This window comes from Chlorocebus sabaeus, chromosome 26 (assembly GCF_047675955.1).
Source record: "Chlorocebus sabaeus isolate Y175 chromosome 26, mChlSab1.0.hap1, whole genome shotgun sequence".
NCBI classification, from domain to species: domain Eukaryota; kingdom Metazoa; phylum Chordata; class Mammalia; order Primates; family Cercopithecidae; genus Chlorocebus; species Chlorocebus sabaeus.
In genome coordinates, this window is record NC_132929.1 from 50,563,019 (window position 1) to 50,586,690 (window position 23,672).

A 23,672-nucleotide genomic window follows, 5' to 3' on the forward strand; every position below is an offset into this window, starting at 1 on the left:
AAAATTAAAATTAGGCTGGACACAGAGGCTCATGCCTGTAATCTCAGCACTTTGGGAGGCCAAGGCGGGGGTATCACTTGAAGTCGGGAGGTCAAGACCAGCCTGTCCAACATAGTGAAACCTTGTCTCTACCAAAAAGACAAAAATTAACCAGGAGTAGTGGCATGCACCTGTAATCCCAGCTACTTGGGAAGTTGAGACATGAGAGTCACTTGAACCCAGGAGGCAGAGGTTGCAGTGAGCCAAGATTGTACTATTGCACTCCAGCCTGGGTGACAGTGGGACTTCATCTTCAAAAAATAATAATAACAATAGGCCAGGTGCTGTTGCTCACACCTGTAATCCCAGCACTTTCGGAGGCTGAGGTGGGCGGATCACGAGGTCAGGAGATTGAGACCATCCTGGCTAACACGGTGAAATCCCGTCTCTACTAAAAATACAAAAAATTAGCCGGGCATGGTGGCGGGTGCCTATAGTCTCAGCTACTCAGGAGGCTGAGGCAGGAGAATGGCATGAACCCAGGAGGCAGAGCTTGCAGTGAGCCAAGATTGCACCACTGCACTCCTGCCTGGGGTGACACAGCAAGACTCCATCTCAGTAATAATAATAATAACAAATTAAATTAAATAATTGCAAGGTGTGGGGAGTTTTCTGAAAGGGGGATATGTGGCAAGAGATACACTCTAGTGTCTCTGACCTTTGTCAGGTCTGGGTGATGTGATGGCCAGAGCTACGGCAGCCATCTTGTGACTACAAGAGAACCAGCATGGGGGGAAGCTACATTCAAAGATTGGCAGTGCAAAAATGCAGAAAGATCCTGCATTTTTCAGGATCCTGGTAATAAATAGAGGATCCACTCAAACTGGATTATTAGGAGAATTTAGTAAGGGGGCTATTTACAAAAGTGCGGGCAGAGCATAGCATAGAGAAACTAACCCAGGATAGTGTAGTAACATTGGACTAGTAACAGAGGGGAGCCCTCACCACCTTGGGCCTGAAGGAGCAAGGGGCGGGAGTCTTTTCCAGAACCCAGAGAGACACTATAAGGAGAGGAGAGCTGCCTGGCAGGTGTCTTCAGCGAGAGGGTCTGGAGGGGAACAACCCCAACCTCATTCTCCTCCTACCCACCCATCTTATGCCAGTGCCTTCCATTGGCTGAACCCAACAAGAAGTCAGTGGGCAGGGAGCCCCTGGACAATATGCAGAGGTCAGCCTCCCAGAACACAGAGCCTCTCAGAGTGATCTGGAGGACAAAGGATTTTCAGCACTACCTGGGCCTGCAGTTATCTTTTTCATTTGCTTGCCTGCATATTGGCAGTCTCCTCCCTGAAGGCAGGACCTGTCTTACTGCTGTAAGTTTCCTCCTAGAATAGTGGATGGCTGCACAACTTATGCTCAAAGGATATGGTTGAGCACCCACTATGTGGCAGGCACTGTACTAGAAATCAAAGGAAGCCGGGTGTGGTGGCTCACGACTATGATCCCAGCACTTTGGGAGGCTTAGGCAGGAAGATTGCTTGAGCCCTGGAGTTTAAGACTAGCTGGGCAACGTGATGAGACCCTGGCTCTACAAGAATTTTTAAAAATTAGCCAGGCATGGTGGTGTGTGCCTGTGGTCCCAGCTATGCAAGAGGCTGAAGGAGAGGATTGCTTGAGCCTGGGAGGTCGAGGCTGCAATGAGCCATAATGGTGCCAATATATGCCAGCCTGGGCAACAGAGCAAGACTCTAAATAAAAAATCAAATGAATAAAACATAGTGTACCTCAGTTGTTCACAAGCTGGAGAGGGAGGTAAAACCAAAGCAATAAGGCATCTTGGTGTCATACCAGGAAAGAGACATGTCCAAGGAAGGAGGCTCTGACCAGAGTAGGGCCTGGAGGAGGTGGGCTTGGTACCAAGTGTTGAAGGACTTGTTTTAATGGAGAAGTGAGGATGCTTTGTCATTAATGCATCATAATATTGCAGTATGAGTAAGTATCTCTAACCTAAAAGCAATGCATGTCCTCGAGGGTGTTTACTGAATGAAGAAGAAGTGGTTGGAAAGAAGGTTGGTGTTCCAGGCAGAGGGAGCATCACGTGTGCATGCATAAAGACAGAAAACTAGAGAAATTGTCCCCTCTGGCTGGTGGGAAAATTGTGTGAGGAGGAGGGATGGGAAATGAGGTGAGAGAAGACAGTAGGAACTGGGTCACATGCTAAGCTGAGGAGTTCAAGCTTTCTTCTGAATGCCTGAAGAAGTTGCCAAGGGATTTTTATTAGGGATCTGACATGCTCAGATTTGCTATTTCAGAGACTTCACTTGAGTGGCAGTGTGGAGTGTGGATTGGAAGGATTAGGGGGCAGGAAACCTTAGAGCTTTGTGTGGCTATTTAAACTTAAAATTAAGCCAGGCGCTGTGGCTTACGCCTGTAATCCCAACGTCAAGGTGGGTTTGTTGCTTGAGCCCAAGAATTTGAGACCAGACTGGGCAACATGGTGAAACTCTCTCTCTGCAAAAAAATACAAAAAATTAGCTGGGTGTGGTGGCATGCATCTGCAGTCCCAGCTATTTGGGAGGCTGAGATGGGAGAATCACCTGAGTCCAGGAGGTCAAGGCTGCAATGAGCCAAGGTCGTGCCACTGTACTCCAGCCTGGGCAACAGAATGAGACCATTTTTAAAAAACAAAACAAACAAAAAAACTAGTATTCACCTCATAGGGTGGCTATAAAGCTAAAACAGAGATGATTGGTGTTAACCATGTAGCACAGAGCTCGGGGCATAGCAGGTGCTCAATAAATCTTAATGTATGATTCCTTGCAGTTTCCATAAAACTAATGCAGGAAATGGCCTCAAGCAGAGTCTTCCTAAAACTCTTGTGCAGGTGAGCATTCTTACTTGTGAACACCAATTGATTCAATAAATATTTTTCTGGGCCGGGCGCGGTGGCTCACACTTGTAATCCCAGCACTTTGGGAGGCCGAGGCAGGCAGATCACAAGGTCAGGATATCGAGACCATCCTGGTTGACATGGTGAAACCCCATCTCTACTAAAAATACAGAAAATTAGCCGGGTGTGGTGGCAGCCACCTGTAGTCCCAGCTACTAGGGAGGCTGAGGTAGTAGAATGGCATAAACCGGGGAGGTGGAGCTTGCAGTGAGCCGAGATCGCGCCACTGCACTCCAGCCTGGGCAACTGAGTGAGACTCCATCTCAAAATAAATAAATAAATAAATAAATAAATAAATTAAATAAAAATAAATAAAATAAATGTTTTTCTGAATAGGTGCTCCTCAGTAACTATGGGGAATTGGTTCCAGGACCTTCCCCCCTAGCCATGGATACCAAAATCTATGGATGCCAAAGTCCCTGATATACAATGGCATAATATTTGCATATAATTTTTGCATAGTATTTGCATATAATCTATACTTTAAATCATCTCTAGATTACTTGTAGTATCTAATACAAAGTAAGTGCTATATACAGAGTTGTTGGCCAGGCGTGGTGACTCACGCCTGTAATTCCAGCACTTTGGGATGCCAAGGCAGGCAGATCACCTGAGGTCAGGAGTTCAAGACCAGCCTGACCAACGTGAAGAAACCCCATCTCTACTAAAAATACAAAATTAGTTTGGCATGGTGGCGCATGCCTGTAATCCCAGCTACTCGGGAGGCTGAGGTAGGAGAATTGCTTGAACCCAGGAGGCAGAGATTGTGGCGAGCCGAGATTTCTCCATTGCACTCCAGCCTTGGAAACAAGAGTGAAACTCCATCTCAAAAAAAAAAAAAAAAAAAAAAGAGTTGTTAGTTATACTGTATTATTTAGGGAATAATGGCAAGAAAAGTAAGTTTGTACACGCTTAATACCAATGCAACCATCCATCTTTTTTTCCGAATATTTTTGATCTGTGGTTGGTTGAATCCATGGAACCTACAGATACGAGGGCCAACTGTGTGGCTGTGTGCCAGCCCCTGCATTGGAGACTAGAGACGGGAAGAAAGGCAGAGGCTGCCTTGACCTTCAAGGAGCTCAAAGTCCAGAGGGGAGACAGTGTTATGGATGCTGCTAAGGAGGGCAGTGTGGAGGCTGTGGGAACTCAATTGCGGGGGAGCTGAGACCCAGCCAGTGTGGTGACAGCTGAGCAGGGTATAAAACGATGAGCCAGAGTGGCCAGGGAATGCAGGGTGGGGAGAAGGTTTCAAGCAAAGGGATCAGCTTAGGAGAAAGACAGTAAAGGTGGGGGCAAGGGTGACATGGGGCCAACAGAGCCAGAGAGGTGAACAGGAACTTCTGCTGAAGCCTTTGGGTGCTAAGCAAAAGAGTTGGTTTTATCCTGAAATTTCTGGGGAATATTGAAGCACTTTTAAAAGGGAAGTAGTCAACATACCTCCAGAGTGGCTCAAATGAAAAAGATTGAAAATATCCAGTGGTGGCCAGGCGCAGTGGCTTACACCTATCCCAGCACTTTGGGAGGCTGAAGCAGGTGGATCATCTGAGGTCAGGAGTTCAAGACCAGCCTGGCCAACATAGTGAAACCCTGTCTCTACTAAAGATACAAAAGTTAGCTGGGCATGGTGGTGGGCACCTGTAATCCCAGCTACTTGGGAGGCTAAGGCAGGAGAATCATTTGAACCTGGGAGGCGGAGGCTGCAGTGAGCCGAAATTGTGCCACTGCATTCCAGCCTGGGTGATAGAGTGAGACTCCGTCTCAAAAAAAAAGAAAGAAAACATCCAGTGGTGGTGAGGATGAGAAGCAGCTGGACCCTCATACACAGCGGGTGGGGATATAAACTGGTTCAACTAGTTAGGAAAGTTGGAGGTTTTTTGGTTGGTTTGTTTGTTTGTGAGACAGGGTCTCACTCTGTCGCCCAGGTTGGAGTACAGTGGCACTATCTCGGCTCACTGCAACCTTCTGCACTTCCCGGATTCAAGTGATTCTTATGTGTCAGCCTCTCGAGTAGCTGGGACTACAGGTGCACACCACCATACCCGGCTAATTTTTGTATTTTTAGTAGAGACAGGGTTTCACCATGTTGGACTGGCAGGTCTCAAACTCCTGAGCTCAAGCGATCTGCCTGCCTCAGCCTCCCTAAGGGCTGGGATTACAGGTGTGAGCCACTGCGCCCAGCCAGGAAAGTTGTTTGGTAGAATCCACTATTGTTGAACAGTCACTTATCCTATGAACTAGCAATTCCAGCCTGAGCAGCAAACATGCATTCAAAAGGATGTTCAAGAATGCTCCTGGACCTGTGCGGTGGCTCACACTGGTAATCCCAACATTTTGGGAGGCCGAGGATGGCAGATCACCTGAGTCGGGAGTTTGAGACTAGCCTGACCAACATGGAGAAACCCCATCTCTACTAAAAATACAAAATTAGCTGAGCATGGTAGCCTGTAATCTCAGCTACTTGGGAGGCTTAGGCAAGACAATCGCTTGAATCCGGAAGGCAGAGGTTGTGAGCTGAGATCACGCCATTGCACTCCAGCCTGGGCAACAAGAGCTAAACTCTGTCTCAAAAAAAAAAAAAAAAAAAAAAAAAGATGCTCCTGACAGCGGGGCTCATCTTAGCCCAACAGAGGAAGCAACCAAAGTATCAATCAACAATTGAATGAATGAATAAGGTGTTGAGTACTCATGTTATAATGGAATACCATGCAGCAATGAGAATGAACTATAACTATGCCTAACATCATGAATAAGTCTCATAAAAAAAGAATAAGTAACAGAAACCAGAAACCAGACACAAGAGTATACACTGCCCACTGAAAAGTATACTTAAAATGGTTAAAATGGTAAATTTAAAAAAATGTCTAATAGAGATGGGGTCTCACTATGTTGCCCAGGCTGGTCTTGAACTCCTGGGCTCAAGCAATCCTCCCACCTCAGCCTCCCAAGTGCTAGGATTACAGGTGTGAGCCACCATGCCTGGCCTACAGTGTTAAACGGTATGTTATGTATATTATTTCACCACAACAAAAAAAGTGTAGGTGGGGGACCACAGAACTGTACAACACAAAGTGCATCTTAATTTAAACTATGGTCTTCAGTTAATAATAATGTATCAAAGGCTGGGCGTGGTGGCTCACACTTGTAATCTCAACACTTTGGGGGGCCGAGGTGGGCAGATCACCTGAGGTCAGGAGTTTGAGACCAACCTGGCCAACATGATGAAACCCCGTCTGTACTAAAAATACAAAAATTAGCCAAGCATGATGGTGTGTGCCTGTAATGTCAGCTACTCGGGAGGCTGAGGCACCAGAATCGCTTGAATCTGGGAGGAAGAGGTTGCAGTGAGCTGAGATTGTGCCACTGCACTTCAGCCTCGGCAACCGAACAAGACTTTGTCTCTCTTTATTTTATTTTATTATTATTATTTTTTTGAGACGAATCTTGCTCTGTGGCGCAGGCTGGAGTACAGTGGTGCAATCTTGGCTCACTGCAATCTCCGCCTCCGGGGTTCAAATGATTCTCCTGCCTCAGCCTCCCGAGTAGCTGGGACTACAGGCATGCGCCTGTCGGCTTATTTTTTATATTTTTAGTAGAGATGGGGTTTCATCATGTTGGCCAGGCTGATCTAGAACTCCTGACCTCAAGTGATCTGTCCGCCTCAGCCTTCCAAAGTGCTGAGATTACAGGTGTGAGCCATCGCAACAGGTCTGAGACTCTGTCTCAAAACAACAAGAATGTATCAATATTCACCCATCAATTGTAACAAATATATTACACTACTGCAACATGTTAATAATAGGGGAAACTGCAGAGTGGGTGTGGCAAATGGGCGCTTTTACCTCCCTCATCATACTTTCCACTCAGTTTTTCTGTAAACCAAAGACTGCTCTAAAAAAATCTATTAGTTTTTTAAAATTCCTTGGCTCCCCTCCAAAAAGTGTACCTATGGCATGATCTCATTTACATAAAATGCAACAACAAGCAAAACAAATTCATGCAATAGACGTTGGGGTCATGGGTACCCTTGAGAAAGGAACACAATGGGACTTCTTGGGTGCTCATGATGTCTCTTTATTAGAGCTGGTTATATGTGTGTTTGTTACGTTTGCAAAAATTCATCAAGCTACACATGATCAAGCTATATATGACATATGCATTTTTCTATTTATTTAGGTATTTTTGAGACAGAATCTCACTCTGTCACCCAGGCTAGAGTGCAGTCGTGCGATCTTGGCTCACTGCAACCTCTGCCTCCCGGATTCAAGCAATTGTCATGCCTCAGCTTCCTGAGTAGCTGGAATTACAGGTGTGCGCCACCACGCCCAGCAAATTTTTTTTGTATTTTTAGTAGAGATGAGGTTTCACTATGTTGGCCAGGCTGGTCTTGAACTCCTGGCCTCACTCAAGTGATCCTCCCACCTCGGCCTCTCAAAGTGCTGGAATTACAGGCGTGAGTCACCGGGCCCAGCTGACATATGCACTTTTCTATATTGTACCCTGTAATTTATTTTTTTTAAGTCTTAAGAAAACATTAAAAATAAAAAGATAAATAGTCTCTCACACAGGAGAATTTCAAATAGTTTATGGAGATAATCCCTCCTTAAGGATAAGGAGCATAACCCCCCACTCATTCGGTGTGGGCTGTGCATAGTGACTTCCTTCCAAAGGGTACAGCATGGAAAGGGAGGAAAGGAGTAACTTTACAGTGAAGAGATCTGACATGCACTACCTCAGCCAGGTGATCAAGGTCAACATCAACACCTGTAAGTCATACTGATAGGATGTAACCTTGATATGATGTGACAAGAATGGCACCTTACCTCCAAGGTCTTCCTACTAACAAACCATAACCCCAGGCTTACCATGAGAAAAACATCAGGCACATTCCAATAGTGGGCATCCTACAAAATATCCAACCAGTACTCCTGAAAATTATCAAGGTCATCAAAAACAAGGATATCCTGAGAAACTGTCACAGCCAAGAGGAGTCCAAAGAGACATGATGACTAAATGTCATGTGATATCCAATGGGTCCTGGAACAGGAAAAGGACATTAGGTAAAACCCAAGGGAATCTAAGTAAACCATGGACTTTAGTTAATTAGAGAGACAGACAGAGAGAAAGAAAAAGTCCGTTTTCTATACAACTGAGCCTAACCTCAAACCCTAACCTTTTTCATTGAGCCATCCGAACCCAATGGAGATAGACAGGAAACAACCTTCTTCTTCTCCCATTCACGGTCTTTCAAAATGCTCTGTTCCTCTATTGGATTCCCCAACCATGCGCCTTGGCATCTTCACAGGTTGATCCCACAGTTTTCTCATTTTCAGGAATAAAAGCCCACTCACATCTAAATCAAAACTTCCCTCTCACATCCATGCTGGGCACGGTGGCTCACACGTGTAATACCAGCACTTTGGGAGGCCAAGGCAGAAGGATTGCTTGGGCCCAGAAGTTCAAGACCAACCTGGGCAACATGGTGAGACCTCCTCTCTACAAAAAAATGTTTAAAACTAAAAAATTAGCCAGGCATGGTGCACACACCTGTGATTGTGGTCCCAGCTACTCAGAAGGCTGAGGCAAGACGATTGTTTGAGCTCAGGAGGTCTAGGCTGCAGTGAGCCATGACTGTGGCACAGAACCCCAGCCTGGGTGACAGAGCAAGACTCTGTATCTTCAAAAAAAAAAAGATAGAAAACTTCCTTTTCACATCCAATTTAAGGCTTGCCCTCATCCTCCTCTTAGACCTGACTGAGATCTGGGTCCATATTAAAGACTCCTTTAGTATAACAAACACCATATATCCGCACGTAAGTCCATGAATAGCTGACATTTCTCATATCTACTTTCTCTTGATTTATTGATTGATAGGTATACTTTTTAAAATTTTATGGGTACATAGTAGGTGTATATATTTATGGGGTACACGAAATGTTTTGATCCAGGCATGCAATGTGAAATAAGCACATCATAGAGAATGGGGTATCCATCCCCTCAAGCAAGGGTAAACCTTTGAATTACAAACAATCCAATTATACTTTTTAAAGGTGTACTTTTTTTTTTTGTGAGACTGAGTCTCGCTCGGTCGCCCAGGCTAGAGTGCAGTGGCACGATCTCAGCTCACTGCAGCCTCCACCTCCTGGGTTCAAGCAATATTCCTGCCTCAGCCTCCCGAGTAACTGGGATTACAGGCATGCGCCACCACGCCCGGCTAATTTTTGTATTTTTAGTGGAGATGGGGTTTCACCAGGTTGGCCAGGCTGATCTCAAACACCTGACCTCAGGTGATCCGCCCACCTCGGCCTCTCAAAGTGCTGGGATTACAGATGTGAGCCACCGCGCCTGGCCTAAAGGTGTACCTTTTTTAACAGAATCATTCAAAAGGAGGTTGCAGGGATCTTGACACTTCCACACTGCAGCATCAATCTCCTAAGAATAAGGATACACTCCCACATACCATGACACTCTGTTCACACCTAAAAAAATTAACATTTATTCCAGAATATCATCTAATCTCCAGTCCATGCTCACATGTCCCCAATTGTCCCCAAAACGCCTTTTGTAAATTTTAAAAATTTTTTTTGGTTAAATGACACATCCAATCGAGGTTCACATATTGCATTTGGTTATGTCTCTTAGTCTTTTTGCATGAGGGAGGCCTCTCTTTAGTATGCAAAATCCTTATCATCTCTTCCTTGCCACTTGGGGACTTGGGCTGAAAATCAGGAGTGGCTGGAACATGCCCATTTACTGTCTGGTTTTGCAGGTTGTTGGAGGATATACAGAAGAACATCCTTCTGGAGAGGGGCCGTGAGCCTGGTTGGTCTAGACTGAGTGCCCTGGCAGAGCTCTTCCTCATGTGTGCATGGGAAAGAAGCCCAGATCAGTCCAAAGGCCTAACCCCCACTCCCAGACCCTACCCTACTCTTCAGAGAAATAGGCTCCCTACCCTGAACCCTGAAGAAAGCTGTACCTTCATCCCCAGGGACCCAGCACCCCTTCTGGCCTATCCCCAAAGAGTCACCGTGGGCCTTGGGTAGTAGGTGGAGCTGAGGGATCATGGCCCAAGATCAAGGGTTGATACTTCCAACTTTGTTCAGTGATCCAGCTTTGATGTTAGGCGACCAGGACAACCAGGCCAATCCGATAGGGGATGGTGTTTATAAAAAGGCCACTCACCTAGAGCCACAAGCTCCAGACCAGCCACTACAACTCTGCTAATCTCAAGCACTTGCCTCTACAAGTACCTTTCTTGGGACCAGTTTCCAATCTCTGGGATCCCCAATTATAGAACTTGGAAGCTAGTGGAGACAGAAAGATGGGGAGCCTGGGCTAGGTGTAGGGGGCCTGGGTTCCAGGTTTTGCTACTCAGCTCTTGACTTGTGTTTCCCCATTTTAAATGAGCAGTTTGGACTAAGCCATTTTTAAGGAGAGAGATGGGGAGGGCTTCCCCCTTAGCACAAGGGCAGCCCTGGCCCTGGCTGCAGCCCAACCTCAACCTCCAAGACTGTGAGAGGATGGGGACTCATCCCTGGAGGAGATGCCCTTCCTGGTATTGAAAAAGAGTGCCCTGGGAAGGGGGCATCACAGGCTATTTTAATCAGCCCTGGGACCTTGGCTTCCTCAGTGTCACTGGGTAGGGGGAGCTCCCGGTCCCCTGGGTGTGTAGAAGGTATCAGCAGAAAGCCAGCATTGGCAGGGACCCTTTGGCACAATGCCCAGCATGCATGCTGTGTCAGGGGCTGACAAGGGTGCTGTCCTTGGCTTCCCCGTTTTGGGGTGGTCACTTGCCTCTACTCCAGCTCCAGAAGCAGAAACTAACAGAGAGGATGGGTGGAGGAGAGAGCCAGGGTTCAGGCTGGGAATCTTGAGGCTTCTTGCCAGTTGTCAGATTCTGTGATGCTCAAAGGGTGAGCTCTGGGGGCACAGGACACATGGTAGATGAATCTTAGTCTTTCTGGTATCCAGTTGGGAGCCAAGCACAGAACACACATCAGTGTTTATCAAATGACTGAGGAAATGAATGAATGAATGTCTCCATCTCAACCCTCAGCCTGGTCCCTCCTTCCTTTTTCCCTGTAGTTGGTACAGATGGCATTGTCCCAGTCTGTTCCCTTCTCGGCCACAGAGTTTCTCCTGGCCTCTGCCATCTTCTGCCTGGTATTCTGGGTGCTCAGGGGTTCGAGGCCTCGGGTCCCCAAAGGCCTGAAAAGTCCACCAGAGCCATGGGGTTGGCCCCTGCTCCGGCATGTGCTGACCCTGGGGAAGAACCCGCACCTGGCACTGTCAAGGATGAGCCAGCTCTACGGAGACGTGCTGCAGATTCGCATTGGCTCCACACCCGTGCTGGTGCTGAGCAGCCTGGATACCATCCGGCAGGCCCTGGTGCGGCAGGGCGACGATTTCAAGGGCCGGCCTGACCTCTACAGCTTCACCTTCATCACTGATGGCCAGAGCATGTCCTTCAGCCCAGACTCTGGACCGGTGTGGGCTGCCCGCCGGCGCCTGGTCCAGAACGCCCTCAACACCTTCTCCATCGCCTCTGACCCAGCCTCCTCATCCTCCTGCTACCTGGAGGAGCATGTGAGCAAGGAGGCTGAGGCCCTGATCAGCAGGTTGTAGGAGCTGATGGCAGGGCCTGGGCACTTCGACCCTTACAATCAAGTGGTGGTGTCAGTGGCCAATGTCATCGATGCCATGTGCTTCGGACAGCACTTCCCCAAGAGCAGTGATGAGATGCTCAGCCTCGTGAAGAACAGTCATGAGTTCGTGGAGAGTGCCTCCTCCGGGAACCCCGTGGACTTCTTCCCTATCCTTCGCTACCTGCCCAACCCTGCCCTGCAGAGGTTCAAGGCCTTCAACCAGAGGTTCTGGTGGTTCCTGCAGAAAACAGTCCAGGAACACTATCAGGACTTTGACAAGGTGAGCCCGGGGTGCAGGTGGCGAGGGGCACCTTGCAGGGCCTGGGTATAGCCCCTCCCTCCCAGCTCTAGCATGCTCACACAGCTGCTGTGTTGCCAAGGCCTAGGAAGGCTCTGGATACCTCAGACCAGCTGTGTGACCTGGAGCCAACTCTTTCCCTTCTCTGGGCCTCAGTTTCCTCATCCTTGAAGCCCCCTTCTCAGGGCTCCTCAAAGCCCCCAAGAAAAAAGTCCTGGAAATGGGGCCCTAGCAGAGCCCTGCAATGTGGGGGGCCGATGAGTGAGAAAGCTTTCATTCTGCAGAAACCTGAATCCCAACAGAGGCTAATCCCCAGTTCTGGTGCCACGTTGCTTCCCTGTGTTCACACTAACCTTTTCCTCCTTTGAAATTGGACCCCTGGGGTTATTGGGAAGAAGGGTCAATGGGGCATAAAATGACACTTTACGTCATACCCAGGGCTGCTACCAGCTCCTGCTGCGAGTTGCAGCCCCCTGCCTAGAGACCAAGTGGGAAGAGTAGCCCCCAGGGACAGGCGAGGGGTGTGGAGCAAGGTTCAGCCTTTGACCTTGGAAGTGCCAGGGGTACCTCTAAGCTTGTGCTCCCTCAGAACAGTGTCCAGGATATCATGGGTGCCCTGTTCAAGCACAGCAAGAAGGGGCCTAGAGCCAGCGGCAACCTCATCCCCCAGGAGAAGACTGTCAACCTTGTCAATGACATCTTCGGAGCAGGTAGGAGCCAGAACCCTGCCCCTCCATCCAACAATGTCTGCTGTTCACCCACAGTCTTGCCCAGTCCCTCAGTCCATCAAACAACCCGCCAACCCTACACCAGATGGTACAACATACTGAGACATGCCCTAGGATCAGGGTTTGAGCCTGGGCTGTGCCACCAATTCCCAGTGGAGACGCACCAAAGTCCTTCTCCTCCCCTAGGCTTCAGTTTCCCCATCTGAACAATAAAGTATTCTCTGGCCTGTAAGTCTAGGCCCTTGTAATTCTGGCAGCTAATGCTGAAACCTGTATCTCAAGTTTATGTTGAAAAGACCCAGCCTCTGTCCTCAGGAAACTCACGGGTTAGGGCGAGAGAAAGTTAATGCTGGGTACACACATAGTAGATAATTGGGAAATGATGGTTTCCTTGTTTCTGTCTTCCTTCCTTCCTCACCTTACCCTACACGGTCCAGGATTTGACACAATTGCAACAGCCATCTCCTGGAGCCTCATGTACCTTGTGACCAAGCCCGAGATACAGAGGAAGATCCAGAAGGAGCTGGGTACATGGGGGCCCCCAACCCTATGGCCAGGAGAAGCCTTGAGACCCAGTTTGTGTGTTCAGTCTACAAACACCTGTTATGTGCCTACTGTGTGCAAGCCCTGGGAACACAGTAGTGCCTGCCCTTGCCTAGAAGATGTGGGAGGTTAGTGGGGTCGCAGACTTGTGAATAGAAATCTTACATAGAGTGACATGGGGTATAAGAGGGGACAATTCATGGGGCAGTTAGGGCAGCCCATGAGTTCTGCTTGTCCTCTGTGTTCTACAGATGCTGTGATTGGCAGGGGGCGGCGACCCCGGCTCTCTGACAGACCCCAGCTGCCCTACTTGGAGGCCTTCATCCTGGAGACCTTCCGACACTCCTCCTTCGTCCCCTTCACCATCCCCCATAGGTGAGAGCTGCTGGTTCTGCCCTCCCACCTCTGAAGTCCTTGCCATATTTTCTCTTCCTGGCTTCTCAGCCCTGGCCCTGGCTCAGCATCTCCTTCCCAACCTCATTCCACACAGATCCCAGCCTCAGTCTGCCCCCATCCAGTCCAAACATAATCTAACCCCCAGCTCTCAGGAGAAAGTTCCACTTGTGATCTCAGCGCTCATTCCCTTCTGCTCATATTCCCTCCCTCCCAGTGCCCTCTGTGCCAGCCAGGTCGGCCTCAGCCTCACAAGCATGACCCTACTGGCCTCCAATTTTGGTAACGCTGAACCTTCTGCCTGGAATGCCTTCTAGTCTCTTCTCTGACCACCAGAATCCTACCCTTGCTCAAAGTCAATGCCGATGCGAGCTTCCTCTCCCCAGAAGCCTTTTGACTCATCCAGCTGGCACAGCTTCACTCCTGATGTCTTACAGGACTTACAGCCATCAGCACTTGGTCATGCCCCGGAATTTTAACAATGTCAAGAGAGTTAGTGAGCATTTACTTCTGCCCAAATGTTGTTCCAGTTATTCCTAGAGTAAGAGGCCTGAATCCCCAGCCAGGCTAGAAACTCCCCAGGGCTGGCCCAGGCTGCCTGCTGCTTTTTTTTTCTTTTTTAATAGAAAATAGAAAAACATTTATCTGAAATTGCCTGTTTCTTGGCTCCAGAGAACAGCCAAGTGCACAGCCAGACACAAAGAGAAGTTTAGTAAATACTTGCTGAAGTTAAAGAACAGGAGGCAAGGAAGAAGGAGGATGACTCTACCCCTTCCCTGTTCCTCCCCTCTCCTCCCAGTGTAGGGATGGAGATGGCAGTGGGCAGGCTATCAGGATGGGGTGGAGGTAGGAACAACACACACCCCAGCTTTCCAGCCCTGAGTCTCACAGTGCCCTCTTCCCTCCTCAGCACAACAAGGGACACAACGCTGAATGGCTTCTACATCCCCAGGGAATGCTGTGTCTTCATAAACCAGTGGCAGGTCAACCACGACCCGTGAGTACACACCCCTCACAGAAAAACGTGTGCAGGTTCAGCATCAGGAAGGCTGTTCGTCCCCGCTAGGAACTGTTTATATAATGAAAGGAGGGAACCTCAGTTGCTATATGGTCTGCTCTAAGTGACAATATTTACAAAGGTTTCACAAACTTTAGTGCACAGGAATCAACCAGGATGGCCAGGTGCGGTGGCTCACGCCTGTAATCCCAGCACTTTGGGAGGCCGAGGCAGGCAGATCACTTGAGGTCAGGAGTTCGAGACCAGCCTGGGCAACATGGTGTAACCCTGTCTCTACTGAAAATAAAAAAAAAAGAAAAAGATTAGCCGGACATGGTGGTGTGCCTATAATCCCAGCTACTCCAGAGACTGAGGCAGGAGAATCGCTTGAACTCTGGAGGCAGAGGTTGCAGTGAGCCGAGATCGTGCCACTGCACTCCAGCCTGGGTGACAGAGTGAGACCCTGCTTCAAAAAAAAAAAAAAAAATCAACCAAGATGTTTGTTACAGCTGATGGTTCCCCTAGGATTCTACTGTGGTGTCTAAGGGGGGGTGCCTCAGGCGATTCTGATGCGAATGGCCCAGAGACCTCTCTTTGGAAAGCCCCACTTTGGTGTATGGGTAGGGGGACCATATAATTTACCATCTACACTGGGACGCTTGAGTGTGAAAACGCTATCAATGTTTATGCTAGTCATCATTACTCCAAAACAATAAACATAAGCCAGGACATACTGTTGAGGCCCCTTGGGAGGCATATTTTCAGTAGGATGAAGAAAAACATATGTTTTTCTTTCTTTCTTTCTTTCTTTCTTTCTTTCTTTCTTTCTTTCTTTCTTTCTTTCTTTCTTTTTTTTTTGCTTTTTTTTTTAACTTTAATTTTTAAATAGAGGCAAGGTCTCCATATGTTGTCCAGGCTGGTTTTGAACTCCTGGGCTCAAGGGATCTTCCTGCCTCAGCCTCCCAAAGTACTAGGGTTACAGATGTGAGCCACCAAAACCAGCCTGTTTTTCTTCTTTAAATTCCTTTTAGATAAAGCATTATTTAAAGTAAATTAATATTAAAAGGCACTATCTTTAAGGCTGGTCATTTTAGAGAGAGCTTTGTAAAAGAAATAAGCATCAGGCCAGGTGTGGTGACTCATGCCTGTAACCCCAGCACTTTGGGAGCCCAAGGAAGGTGGATCGCTTGAGCTCATGAGTCTGAGATCCCTGAAACCCCATCTCTGCAAAAAAAAAAAAAGAAAGAAAGAAAAAAAAAAAAACACAAAAATTAGCCGGACGTGGTGCCTGTAGTCCCAGCTACATGGGAGGCTCAGGTGGGAGGATGGCTTGAGCTGGGGAGGCAGAGACTGCAGTGACCTAAGATGGCACCACTGTACTCCAGCCTGGGTTATAGGAGCCAGAGTTTGTCTAAAAACAAAAAAGAAAGAAAGAAAAAGGAAAAAAGAAATAAGCATCAAAGTTCAGTTTGGTTCCTTCCCACTTACCCTTCATTGCTTTCAACATGTCCTCACACTTGTGATCTCAACAGAAGTCTCCCTTCCCCAGGCCCCTCCTCCCAGGGCCTCCCCAGCCCTGAAGTCCTATCTCCTTTGCCCCTCTTGCAGGGAGCTGTGGGAGGACCCATCTGAGTTCCGGCCGGAGCGGTTCCTCATCGCCGAAGGCACCACCATTAACAAGCCCTTGAGTGAGAAGATAATGCTGTTTGGCCTGGGCAAGCGCCGGTGCATTGGGGAGGTCCTGGGCAAGTGGGAGGTCTTCCTCTTCCTGGCCATCCTGCTACAGCAACTGGAGTTCAGCGTGCCGCCCGGCGTGAAAGTCGACCTGACTCCCATCTACGGGCTGACCATGAAGCACGCCCGCTGTGAACACTTCCAGGCGCGGCGCGCTTCTCCATCAAGTGAAGACGACGCCACCATGCTGAGGCCAGGGAGCGAGTGGGGGCCAACCACGGGGACTCAGCCCTTGTTTCTCCTCCTTTCTTTTTTAAAAAATAGCAGCTTTAGCCAAGTGCAGGGCCTGTAATCCCAGCATTTTGGGAGGCCAAGGTTGGAGGATCATTTGAGCCCAGGAGTTGGAAGGCAGCCTGGGCAACATAGTGGGACCCTGTCTCTATTAAAAAAAAATAAAAAAATTAGCCAAGAACCTGAGTGACATAGCAAGACCATGTCTCAAAAAATATATATATATGTGTGTGTGTGTGTGTGTGTGTGTGTGTGTGTGTAATTCTTATACCATATAATTCACCTTCTTTTTTTTTTTTTTTTTCCGAGACAGAATCTCACTCTGTCATCCAGGCTGGAGTACAATGGCGTGATCTCAGCTCACTGCAACCTCCACCTCCCAGGTTCAAGTGATCCTCCCACTTCAGCCTCCCGAGTACCTGGGATTACAAGCATGAGCCACTATGCCTGGCTGATTTTTGTAGTTTTAGTAGAGATGGGGTTTCACCATGTTGGCCAGGGTGGTCTCGAACTCCTGACCCCAAGTTATCCACCTGCCTTGGCTTCCCAAAGCCCTGGGATTACAGGTGTGAGCCACCACATCCAGCCTAATTCACATTCTTAAAGTGTCAAATGACTTCTAGTGTAGAATTGTGCAACCATCACCAGAATTAATTTTATTGTTGTTATTATTTTTGAGATGGAGTCTCACTCTGTTGCCAGGCTGGAGTGCAGTGGCGCAATCTCGGCTCACTGCAACCTCCGCCTCCCATGTTCAAGCGATTCTCCTGCCTCAGCCTCCCAAGTAGCTGGGACTACATGGGAGTCATGTAGTCCTCCATGTAGGACTACAGGGAGCCACCATGGCCAGCTAATTTTTGTATTTTTAGTAGAGATGAGGTTTCACCATGTTGGCCAGGATGGTCTCCATCTCTTGACCTCGTGATCCACCCGCCTCAGTCTCCCAAAGTGCTGGGATTAACAGGTGTGAACCACCGTGCCCAGTCTTTTTTTTTTTTTTTTTTTGAGACGGAGTCTTCCTCTGTCTCCTAGGTGACAAGTGATCTGCCCGCCTCGACCTCTCTCAAAGTGCTGGAATTACAGGTGTGAGCCACCGCGCCTGGCCCACAATTAATTTTAGAACATTTTCATCACCCCTAAAAGAAACCCTGCACCCATTAGCAGTCCCTCCACATTTCCCCCTAGCCTTCCTCCCCTGCCTCACCAGCCCTGGCGACTACTAATCTTTCTATCTAAACATTTCATATAAATGGAATTACACAATGAGTGGTCTTTTGTTACTGGCTTCTTTCACCTAGCACAATGTTTTCAAGGCTCATGTGTGTTGTGGCGTGTGTCAGTAAACCCTTGGTGCTTGAGTCCTGAGACCGGGTCTAGGTCTGTGCTCTCTTCAGTCATTGATAGGCACCTCCTTCACTCCTCTCTCTTCTTTCACTTCTCTTCTCTCCTTTCATGTTGTTTGACCCAAGTTTTTGAACAATTGAAGGGAACAAGGAGAAAGGGATCCAGTCTCAGGGGCCAAACCCAGTTGGGTGGATGGGGATCCCCCCTGTCCCATTCTCAAAAGGCAGAACGCATGACTTCTCACAAGGCCTTGATTTCTTCGTTCACAGACCAGGGGCGGATAAGCTTCCCAGAAGTGCTTGGGTTATTTGAAAAAGGCCCAGGTCTCATCAAAGGACACCATCAAGAAATTGAAAGGAGGCCAGGCACAGTGGCTCACGCCTGTAATCCCAGCATTTTGGGAGGCCAAGGCGGTTGGATCACTTGAGGTCAGGAGTTTGAGACCAGCCTGGACAACATAGTGAAACCTCATCTCTACCAAATATGCAAAAACTAGCTGAATATAGTTAGGCTAGCCTCAGCTGCTTAGGAGACTGTAATCCCAGGTGCTCACGAGGCTGTAATCCCAGCTACTCAGGAGGCTGAGGCATGAGAATCACTTGAACTCAGGAAGCGGGGGTTGCAGTGAGCCAAGATCCTGCCATTGCACTCCAGCCTGGGCTACAGAGTGAGACTCTGTCTCAGAAAACAACAACAACAACAACAACAAAAACTGAAAAGACAACCCACAGAATGAGAGAAAATATTTGCAAAACATACAGCTGTTAAAGCATTTATATATAGAATATATAAAGAACTCCTGGCCGGGCACAATGGCTCACCCCTGTAATTCCAGCACTTTGGGAGGCCAAGGCGGGTGAATCATCTGAGGTCAGGAGTTTGAGACCAGCCTGGCCAACATGGTGAAATCCTGTCTCTACTAAAAATACAAAAATTAGCCAGGCATGGTGGCGGGCACCTGTAATCCCTGCTACTCAGGAGGCTGAGACAGGAAAAGCACTTGAACCCGGGGGCAGAGGGTGCAGTGAGTCATGATCACGCCATTGCACTCCAGCCTGGGCAACAAGAGTGAAACTCCATCTCAAATACATACATAAATATATACATATATATATTTATATAATATATATAAAAATCTCCTACAACTCAACCACAAAAAAGCAACTCAATTGAAAAATGGGCAAAGGACTTGAATAGACGTTTATGTAAAGAATATATATTGATTGTATCCCTGTATCAAGATATCCCAGATACCTCGTAAATATATATACCTACTATGTACCCACAAAAATTTAATTTGAAATTTTTACAAAAGAAAATACACAGTCCGGGCATGGCAGTGCTTACCTGTAGTCCCAGTTACTAGGGAGGCTGAGGTGGGAGGATGGCTTGAGCCCAGGAGTTGGAGGCTGCAATGAGCTGTGATCATACCACGGCACTCCAGCCTGGGCAAAAATGAGACTTTGTTCCTGGAAAAAAAAAAAAAAAAAGAGTATATATATACACACACACTATCATCAACAAGCATATGAAAAGATGTTCAGCATCATTAGGGAAGTGTAAATCAGGCTGGGCACAGTGGCTTACACTTTAATCCCAGCATTTTGGGAGGCTGAGGCAGACGGATCACTTAAGGTCAGGAGTTAGAAACCAGCCTGGCCAACGTAGTGAAGCCCCATCTCTACTAAAAATACAAAAATTAGCTTGGCATGGCGGTGTGCACCTGTAGTCCCAGCTATTCAGGAGGCTGAGGCAGGAAAATCACTTGAACCAGAGGGGCAGAAGTTGCAGTGAGCCAAGATTGTGCCATTGCACTTCATTCTGGGCAACAGAGCGAGACTCCATCTCAAAAAAAGAAAAGAAGTGTAAATCAAAACCACAATGAGATACTACCTCATACCAATTAAGATGGCTATTAAAAAAAAAAAAAACTAGTAAGTGTTGGTGTGGATTTAGAGAAATTGTAACCCTTGTGCATTGCTGATGGGAACGTAAAACGGTGCAGCCACTGTGAAGAATGCTTTGACAGGGCCTTAAAATTTAAACATAGAGTTACTACTTGGTTACCATGGCTCACACTTGCAATCTCAGCAGGAAAATCGCTTGATCCCAGGAGTTTGAGACCAGCCTGAGCTGCATGGCAAGACCTCCATCTCTACAAAAAATACAAAAAATTAGGCAGATATGGTGGCGCACACCTGTGGTCCCAGCTACTCCAGAGGCTGAGGCAGAAGCCTGGGAATTTGAGGCTGCAGTGAGCTGTGATTGCACCACTGCACTCCAGCCTGGGCAATAGAGTGAGACTGTGTTCCCAAAAAAAAAAAAAAAAAAAAAAAAGAGTAAATGATAAATTTTATGTATATTTTAACCAAAAATTTTTTAAAAGGTCACCATGCCTAGCCACAGAAAATACAATAAATTGTGTGCGATAAAGAGATGAGCTGGCTGGGTGCAGTGGCTCACACCTATAATCCCAGCACTTTGGGAGGCCAAGTGGATCACATGAGGTCAAGAGTTTGAGAACAGCCCAGCCAACATAGTGAAACCCTGTCTCTACTAAAAATACAAAAATTAGCCGGGTGCGGGCCCAGCGTGGTGGCTCATGCCTATAATCCCAGCACTTTGGGAGGCCGAGGCGGGCAGATCTGAGGTCAGAAGTTCGAGACCAGCTTGGCCAACATGGTGAAACGCCGACTCTACTAAAAATACAAAATTTAGCCGGGCATAGTGGCACATGCCTATAATCCCGCCTACTCAGGAAGCTGAGGCAGGAAAATCCGGGAGGCAGAGGTTGAGGTGAGCCAAGATCACGACATTGTACTCCAGCCTGGGCAACAGAGTGAAACTCTGTCTCAAAAAAAAAATCAGCCAGATGTGATGGCACACACCTGTATTCCCAGCTACTCGGGAGGCAGAGGCAGGAGAATTGCTTGAATCTGGGAGCCAGAGGTTGCGGTGAGCTGAGATCACACCACTGCACTCCAGCCTGGGCGACAGAGGAAGTCTCCATCTTAAAAGAAAAAAAAAAGATGAGCTATCAAAGTCACAAAAAGACATGGAAGAACTTTAAACGCATGTTGCTAAGTGAAAGAAGCCAATCTGAAAAGGTTACATGCTTTATGATTCCAACTTTAGGCCATTCTGAAACAGGCAAAACTATAAAAACAGTAAAAAGATCAGAGGTTGCCAGGAGTTCAGGACATGGGAGTGAGGGATGAATAAAAGGAGCACAGAGGGCCGGGCGCAGTGGCTCACGCCTGTAATCCCAGCACCTTGGGAGGCCAAGGCAGGCGAATCACCTGAGGTCAGGAGTTCAAGACCAGCCTGGCCAACATGGAGAAACCGTGTCTCTGCTGAAAATACAAAATTAGCCGGGCGTGGTGGCACATGACTATAATCCCAGCTACTTCGGAGGCTGAGGCGGGAGAATCGCTTGAACCTAGGAGGCAGAGGTTGCAGTGAGCTGAGATTGTGCCACTGCGTTCCAGCCTGGGCAACAAGAGCGAGATTCCACCTTAAAAAAAAAAAAAGAGAAGCACAGAGTTTAGGGCAGTGAAATTTCTCTCTATGATACTGTAATGATGGATAAATGTCATTACACATTTGTCAAAAACCATAGAATGTACAACACCAAGAGTGAACCTTCGTGGATACAAAAATACAGTTAGATACAATGAATAAGCTCTAGTATTTGATAGCACAACGGAATGACTACAGTCAGCAATGATTTGCAGCACATTTTGGGATAACTGAGGGAGTACAATTGGAATGTTTGTAACACAAGGAAAAAAATTAATGCTTGAGGTGATAGATACCCGATTTACCCTACTGTGATTATTACACATTGCATTGCTGCATTAAAATCTCTCATATGCCCCATAAATATATTCACCTACTATGTGCCCATACAAATTAAAAATATAAGCTGGGCATGGTGACTCACACCTGTAATCCCAGCACTTTGGGAGTCCGAGGCAGGCAGATCACCTGAGGTCAGGAGTTCGAGGCCAGCCTGGCCAACATGGTGAAACCCTGTCTCTACCAGAAAAATACAAAAGTGAGCTGGGTGTGGTGGCAGTTACCTGTAACCCCAGCTACTCCAGAGGCTGAGGCAGGAGAATTGCTTGAATCCGGGAGGTGGAGGTTGTAGTGAGCCAAGATCGTGCCACTGCACTCCAGTCTGGGAGACGCAGTAAGACTCAAAAAATAAAAATTAAAATTAAATTTAAAAAAATATAGGCCGGGTGAGGTGGCTCATGCCTGTAATTCCAGCACTTTGGGAGGCTGAGGCGGGCGGATCACCTGAGGTCGGGAGCTTGAGATCAGCCTGACCAACATGGAGAAACCCCATCTCTGCTAAAAATACAAAACTAGCTGGGCATGGTGGCACATGCCTGTAATCCTAGCTACTCGGAAGGCTGAGGCAGGAGAATCGCTTGAACCTGGGAGGCGGAGGTTGAGGTGAGCCGAGATCACGCCATTACACTCCAGCCTGGGCAACAAGGGCAAAACTCCGTCTCAAATATATATATATATATATACATACACACACACACACACACACATATATATACACACATACACACACACACGTATTTTTTGAGACAGGGTCTTGCTCTATCACCCAGGCTGGAGTGCAGTGGCACCATCTTGGCTCACTGCAGCCTCAACCTCCCAGGCTCAGTGGATTCTCCCACCTTGGGACAACATATGCAGGCCACCATGCTTGGCTGATTTTTCTGATTTTTATAGAGATGGGGTTTTGCCATGTTGCCCAGACTGGTCTCGAACTCCTGATCTCAAGCGATCCACCTGCTTCAGCCCTGCAAAGTGCTGGAATTACAGGCATGAGCCACTGCGCCAAGCCAAAAAAATTTTTAAGAGCAAATCCTGGCTGGGCACAGTGTCTCATGCCTGTAATCTTGGCCCTTTGGGAGGCCAAGGTGGGTGGATCACTTGAGGTCAGGAGTTCGAGACCAGCCTGGCCAACATGGTGAAACCTCACCTCTACTAAAAATACAAAAATTAGTCAGGAGTGGTGGTGCACACCTGTAATCCCAGCTACTCGGGAGCCTAAGGCCGGAGACTCAAATGAACCCAGGAGGCGGAGGTTGCAGTTAGCTGAGATTGCGCCACTCCACTCCAGCCTGGGCAACAGAGGGAGACTCTGTCTCAAAAAAAAAAAAAAAAAAAAAAAGCCCGGGGCCAGTGGCTCACGCCTGTAATCCCAGCACTTTGGGAGACCAAGGTGGATGGATCACAAGGTCAGGAGTTCAAGACCAGCTTGGCCAATATGGTGAAACCCCATCTCTACTAAAAATACAAAAAATTAGCTGGGTGTGGTGGCAGGTGCCTGTAATCCCAGCTACTCAGGAAGCTGAGGCAGAAAATTGCTTGAACCTGGGAGGCAGAGGTTGCAGTGAGCACTCTAGGCTGGTGACAGAGCGAGACTCCATCTCAGAAAAAAAAAAAAAAAAAGAGTGAATCCTAATGTAAACTATGTAAACTATGGGTCTTAATTAATAAAAATCTATCAATATTGGTTTGTCAATTGTAACATATATACCCTCTAATGCAAGATATTCATAATAGGAGGAACTGGGTATATGGGAACTCTCTGTACTTTCCACTAATTTTTCTGTACCCTAAAACTCTTTTTTTTTTTTTGAGACAGTTTCTCACTCTATTGCCCAGGCTGGAGTACAGTAGTACGATCTCAGCTCACTGCAACCTCCGCCTCCCAGGTTCAAGTGATCCCCCTGCCTCAGCTCCCCTAGTAACTGGGATTACAGGCATGCGCCACCATGCCCAGCTAATTTTTGTATTTTTA

General features: G+C 47.6%; 2 protein-coding genes across 2 annotated transcripts in view; both read left to right on the forward strand.

Moving 5' to 3' along the window:
• Positions 1-23,672, forward strand: part of PPCDC (phosphopantothenoylcysteine decarboxylase) — a 357,482-nt gene that overhangs the window by 10,923 nt on the left and 322,887 nt on the right. The gene's annotated exons all lie outside the window — the stretch shown is intronic.
• CYP1A2 (cytochrome P450 family 1 subfamily A member 2) overlaps positions 10,780-23,672 on the forward strand; it is a 33,255-nt gene continuing 20,362 nt past the window's right edge. Inside the window, 6 exon segments of the mRNA XM_038008877.2 lie at positions 10,780-11,854; positions 12,462-12,582; positions 13,038-13,127; positions 13,395-13,518; positions 14,447-14,533; positions 16,142-16,471. Of these exon segments, the coding sequence (XP_037864805.2) occupies positions 11,024-11,854; positions 12,462-12,582; positions 13,038-13,127; positions 13,395-13,518; positions 14,447-14,533; positions 16,142-16,471 (1,583 nt within the window). The 5' untranslated portion in view covers positions 10,780-11,023.